This window comes from Miscanthus floridulus, chromosome 10, assembly GCF_019320115.1.
Source record: "Miscanthus floridulus cultivar M001 chromosome 10, ASM1932011v1, whole genome shotgun sequence".
Classification (NCBI taxonomy): Eukaryota; Viridiplantae; Streptophyta; class Magnoliopsida; order Poales; family Poaceae; genus Miscanthus; species Miscanthus floridulus.
This window is the reverse complement of record NC_089589.1, coordinates 131440550-131445442: the sequence shown is the minus strand read 5'-3', so window position 1 is coordinate 131445442 and position 4893 is coordinate 131440550. Positions and strand designations below refer to the sequence as shown.

General features: G+C 42.9%; 1 protein-coding gene across 1 annotated transcript; it reads left to right on the top strand.

Moving 5' to 3' along the window:
• Positions 1 to 259: 259 nt before the first annotated feature.
• LOC136489654 (disease resistance protein L6-like) lies at positions 260 to 1973 on the top strand. The gene is made up of 3 exons (XM_066486231.1): positions 260 to 930; positions 996 to 1067; positions 1209 to 1973. The coding sequence occupies exons 1-2, from the start codon at positions 260 to 262 to the stop codon at positions 1009 to 1011; spliced, it is 687 nt and encodes a 228-aa protein (XP_066342328.1). The 3' UTR covers positions 1012 to 1067; positions 1209 to 1973.
• The last annotated feature ends 2920 nt before the right edge of the window (positions 1974 to 4893 follow it).

The following is a 4893-nucleotide window of genomic DNA, read 5'->3' as shown; positions in this document are numbered from 1 at the left end:
CGGCGGGATGCGTGCCTGGCCTTGGTGGAGTCCGCGACGAAAAGGAGATTCAGCACCCTTCGAGCATAGCCGGGAAATTTCCTTTAGTCAGCGCCGGGTCTCCGCCCTAAGACGGTCGAAGACGCCTTGGCGACACCCCGCTGCCGGGGGCCTTCGCCACCCGCCAAAGCCATGTTACAACAAAAAGCTCTGCCCTCCAACCTGCATACAGAATCTTACTTTGAGAGGGGGATACGTTGGTCGCCGGCTACCAGACTGGATGTGTGCTCCAGCATCGGTGGACTTTAAGAGCCTAAGGTATTTGACGCTGGAGAACCTGCCTTGCTGCACCCAGCTCCCTGATGGTCTGTGCTGCCTCCCAAGTTTGGAATTGATGACCATCAAAGATGCGCCAGCCATCAAGCGTATTGGCCCCCAATTCCAAGCGTCATCCTCCGTGGCAGCTAGAGGTTCCGATGCTAGTACATCTGCACCGTTTCGTAAACTGAGACGGCTGTATTTGGATGGGCTACGTGAGTGGGAGGAGTGGGGATGGAACGACTGTGAGGAGCATATGGATGTGGAAACTGCCATAGCCATGCCTTGTCTGGAGAGACTCCAAATCAAAAACTGCAAGCTGAGCTGTCTTCCACCAGGCCTTGCCAGCAGCAAGAGGCATAATCTTAGAGAACTAAACCTGTACGAGCTCACCAACCTGACACATGTGGAGAACATCCCTTCAGTTGTGAAACTTGACGTGTTTGACTGCCCTGAGCTGAAGAGGATCAACGGCCTCTCCAGGTTGCAGAAGATGAGGATCACTTGCTGCCCAAAGCTGGAGGTTCTAGAAAGTGTCCCAGCACTCGACAGCCTTCGACTGGAGGACGCCACCATGGACACGCTTCCGGAATACCTGCGAGCTGTACACCCAAGGTACCTCCTCATCTCCAGGTAGCTCTGAATGGAAGAAGATCAGCCTTATTCGAAAGCGCAGTATCAATTGATTGAAGATTCAGATACAGATTCGGATGAACATTCAGATCATGCTAAGGACTGACACCTGCATCGAAGACATCTAATGCGTCCAGGTAATTTAATTTGCACCCTTTCACTAGCCGAAAGTGGATTCAGATATTAATTGTTGCTTGTACCTCAATTCGTTGCATAACCACACTAATCTCCATGCATCGATCACTTATACGTACGTCAATTATATGGGTGATTAGCAGGGAGGAGAATCATTCATCCGACCATACACAGGCACAGGCACTGCAGGGCGTCAAATAACATGGTGTTTGAACGAAGTGTTGAAACAGCCTCCTCCTCTAACGAGAAGGCATCCACAGTTGTTAACAGTCAATTGTCTTAGAATATCGATCTGTGTCCTCTGTTCATCTTCTCCCACTTCAAGTCACGTTTGTATATTTATTGTCTCCTAAATTTCTGTTGATGGACGAACTTTACCTTTTTTCTTGTACACAATTATAAATCATCTTAGGCAACACATGATGCTTCCAGCTACATGGGTCACTAAGAGCAAGAGGCTTTTAAAGATGGAGAAACTTTGGCCCCCGTTTGGCAGGGCTCGCTTAGTTCGTATTCTAAAGTAAACTTTATTTATCCCGGTAATCGATATGCCATCAGTTTGGTACTATCTGCTTGCTCTTGCTTTGGCCAAAAATCCAGTTGTATGGGTGAGTGGCGCACTCTACTCAGTTGTGCAGTTTTTGGGCCCGGTTTTCATTCAAAAAACTGAACAAGCACTTGTTTTTGTTTTTTTTGTGTAATAAAAATTGTGGCTAAGCGTTTGCCATCCCTTAGGAAAAAAAAGACACACAGGACTCTGTACAGATTGCCATGGGCTGGACGACGCTTGGAATTATAATATGGTGAAGCAGAGTGCTGAATAGAATCCTTGTGCCCAAACTTTGGCACTAGTGTTTTCATATTCTTTTGCTCGCATATTTGTAAATTAATTAAGGTTCCGCCTTGGATTGTTATAATGAACGGACATGTGGTGATGAACGAAACGTTCTGTAACCAAGGTTGTCCTCTGCTTCGTAGCCTGCACCAACAAGCCCATGGGTACAGACCTGGCATGCATGGGAACCATGAAATGAGAAAAGACATACAAACAAATATATATGCATCGGAATCAAGAAAAAGAGAAACAAACGTATACAAACAAAGCTTGTCTTAGAAGTTAAATGAACAGTATCCCAAGTTATATAGTACTGATGAGGACATGTATAGACGGTGATTTATTACTGATTGCATTGTCTAATGGGGACGAACAAGACTGATAGACTACTCTGTACCGGATCATTTGTGGCAGTATATCCGATGAGCAAGGACTGCTGCACCTGATAATGACAACTGTAGCATCTGCTAGTGTAGGCACGCCTGTTGCCAATGCGCCTCCATCTAAAGTACACTGCTCTAGCAAATTATTCAGACACCTGAATTGTTGAGCCAGCACCGGGAATTATTCAGACACCGGCTAGAAAAACCAAAATAACTTACAATTTGTAATTTAGGGACACTAGGGAGTAGTATTTAAAGTATGATAATTATTTAGACACCGGAATTGTTGAGCCAACTGGCCAGGCAGGCATGCACTGGAATTATTGAGCCAGCAGCCCCGATGGACAAAGTCTCCATCGGCGTGCCTAGCACAATCAGGAACAGTGGATTGGAGAGCTGCTGCCATTTTACTCATAATAATGGAATAAATAGAAGGGCCATCTGGTGGTCGAATGAGTCTCCACGTTCATGGAACTATCCAACTAAATATCAAAATGTGTGCTTGAATATTTAGGAGTACTTTGTTAACTAGGACATCAACCGTGCTTTGTGCAGCCCATAATCTTAGATCCAAAGGACAGTAAACATCATCCAGAAAAGGGCGCTCAAGCAATATGATATGTTCATGAAAACAACCAGTTTCTCGAGAGTCACAAAACCATTTCTTTTAAAATTTTTCGGCATGCCTTTCCTCCAACTTAAACTTATTTTTATATCTTTGACGCATAACTGTTTTAAAAAAATGAAGACAATCTTGGCAGGAAAAAAGATGTGGCATTGGTTTTGTGGTATGTATCTCAATGATTTATTTTAGATGACTTGTTACCTCGACCTTTATGGCGATGGCTGTGTAGGGAACAACTGGTGATCCTGTGAAGGCCGCCATCCATGCGGTTGACGATGACCCATGTATAACCTCATGTTATGGATTCAGGGCTTGGGTCAGGCTGTACTCCAAAAACATTGGTACTGCCACTACCACTGCAGGTTGCTTTGAAACTAGAGGTGAGTGGTCCGTGGTTACAATTGGCAGTGATATGCAGTTTTCCACTGCAAGATTGTGGCTATAACAGAACCCACAGTGAAAATCTACGTATCACTAACATAGCAATGTATCACTTGGTCTGCACGAAAGATTTATAATTTTTTCATTTGAAGTTGGATTAAGGCAAACTTTATACTAAAATTCTAGAGTTCAAATCCAAGTAAACTTTGTTGTCGACAACTTTATATTTTCTCCATTCTTCAGTCCCTCGGTCAAAGCATACGCTTTCTTATCATTTGTCACCTGTGATTAATAAGCCTTAGCCCCTCGCAAACCAAGTGACATGTTGCACAAACACCTCTAGGTGAGCCACTAGCCGAAGCCCAATTATTTGTTAACAATCACGTTACCATCATCTAAAAATACGGAAAAATAATTAACATAAACAACTGTAATATTATTCATAATACCTAGTTGTACCACTTGTAATATGTAAAAAGAATAGCCCTAGCATTTAGTAATTAGTAGATGTATGTATTTGACCTAAATTCATTTGAGTGGGCCCATACACTACAACAAAAGTAGTTTTTCAAAGCATTTTTACCTCTAGTTTTATTGAAATCGTTGGTGATAATATATCACAGACAATTCAAAATAAAACTAGCTGTGAAAATTAATTTCATCGCTGGATTAGAAAAAGCAGTAGCGAAAATCATTTTCACTGTCTGGTTGGAACAAAACCAGGGGTGACAACGATTTGCAACACCAGGTTGGAGTAGAAGTCGAAGGTGAAAACTGCCCAGAATCTGCCGTGTGATCCTCTCCCACCACTTGTCTAGCTTCAGCGTTCTCGGGTGCATGACATATGGACCCATGTGCCCACATGTCCCCTATGATTGGTTACGCGCGGAGCAACAAATCCTTGGCCCCACACACACGATGACTGCTAGCTAGCACGCTACGTACAAACGAACTATACAAACAACCCCTGTCCTCCTCCTCATCCGGCTCTTATCATTCACCACAGAGCTGCTTCAATTCGGCCACCAAGGGTAACCTAGCCATCCAATCCTCCAATCCATCTTATCTCATCTTACTATTACTAATTAGGGGCCTCAATAGAGGCTCCACGTTAATCCTTACTAGACATGCTAGGAAAAAAGATAAATACTAGAAAATTCTCATGTTAATCAGAAACATCTAACCATCAAATCTATCCATAACCATTGGATCTATTTTTTCTAGAAAAATACCCACCGTTGCCATTATATATATAAAAAATAGGCTAAAATCTAATTATTCACGAGAAAAAAAGGTCGTACCTACCGACATTCACAGTTGGTTAATAGAATTAGAATATCTAAAATATCACATGCAGGCATAGCCTACGAATCGTCAGCATCCATCACGTTAACACTTAGTTCATCTATATCAATAAAAAAAATCAGAACAGCTACCGACGATGTCCATAGTTGATGAATAAAAGTCAATCACGCTTCCTGAGCATAAGTATCGTAGGACAGAAACAAGTGGAAGACGTCGGGATGCATAATTACTGGGATCTGATCACAAGGAATCTTATAGAACCTAATGAATTTGTTAGAGACGGATCAGTCTGCAGGATG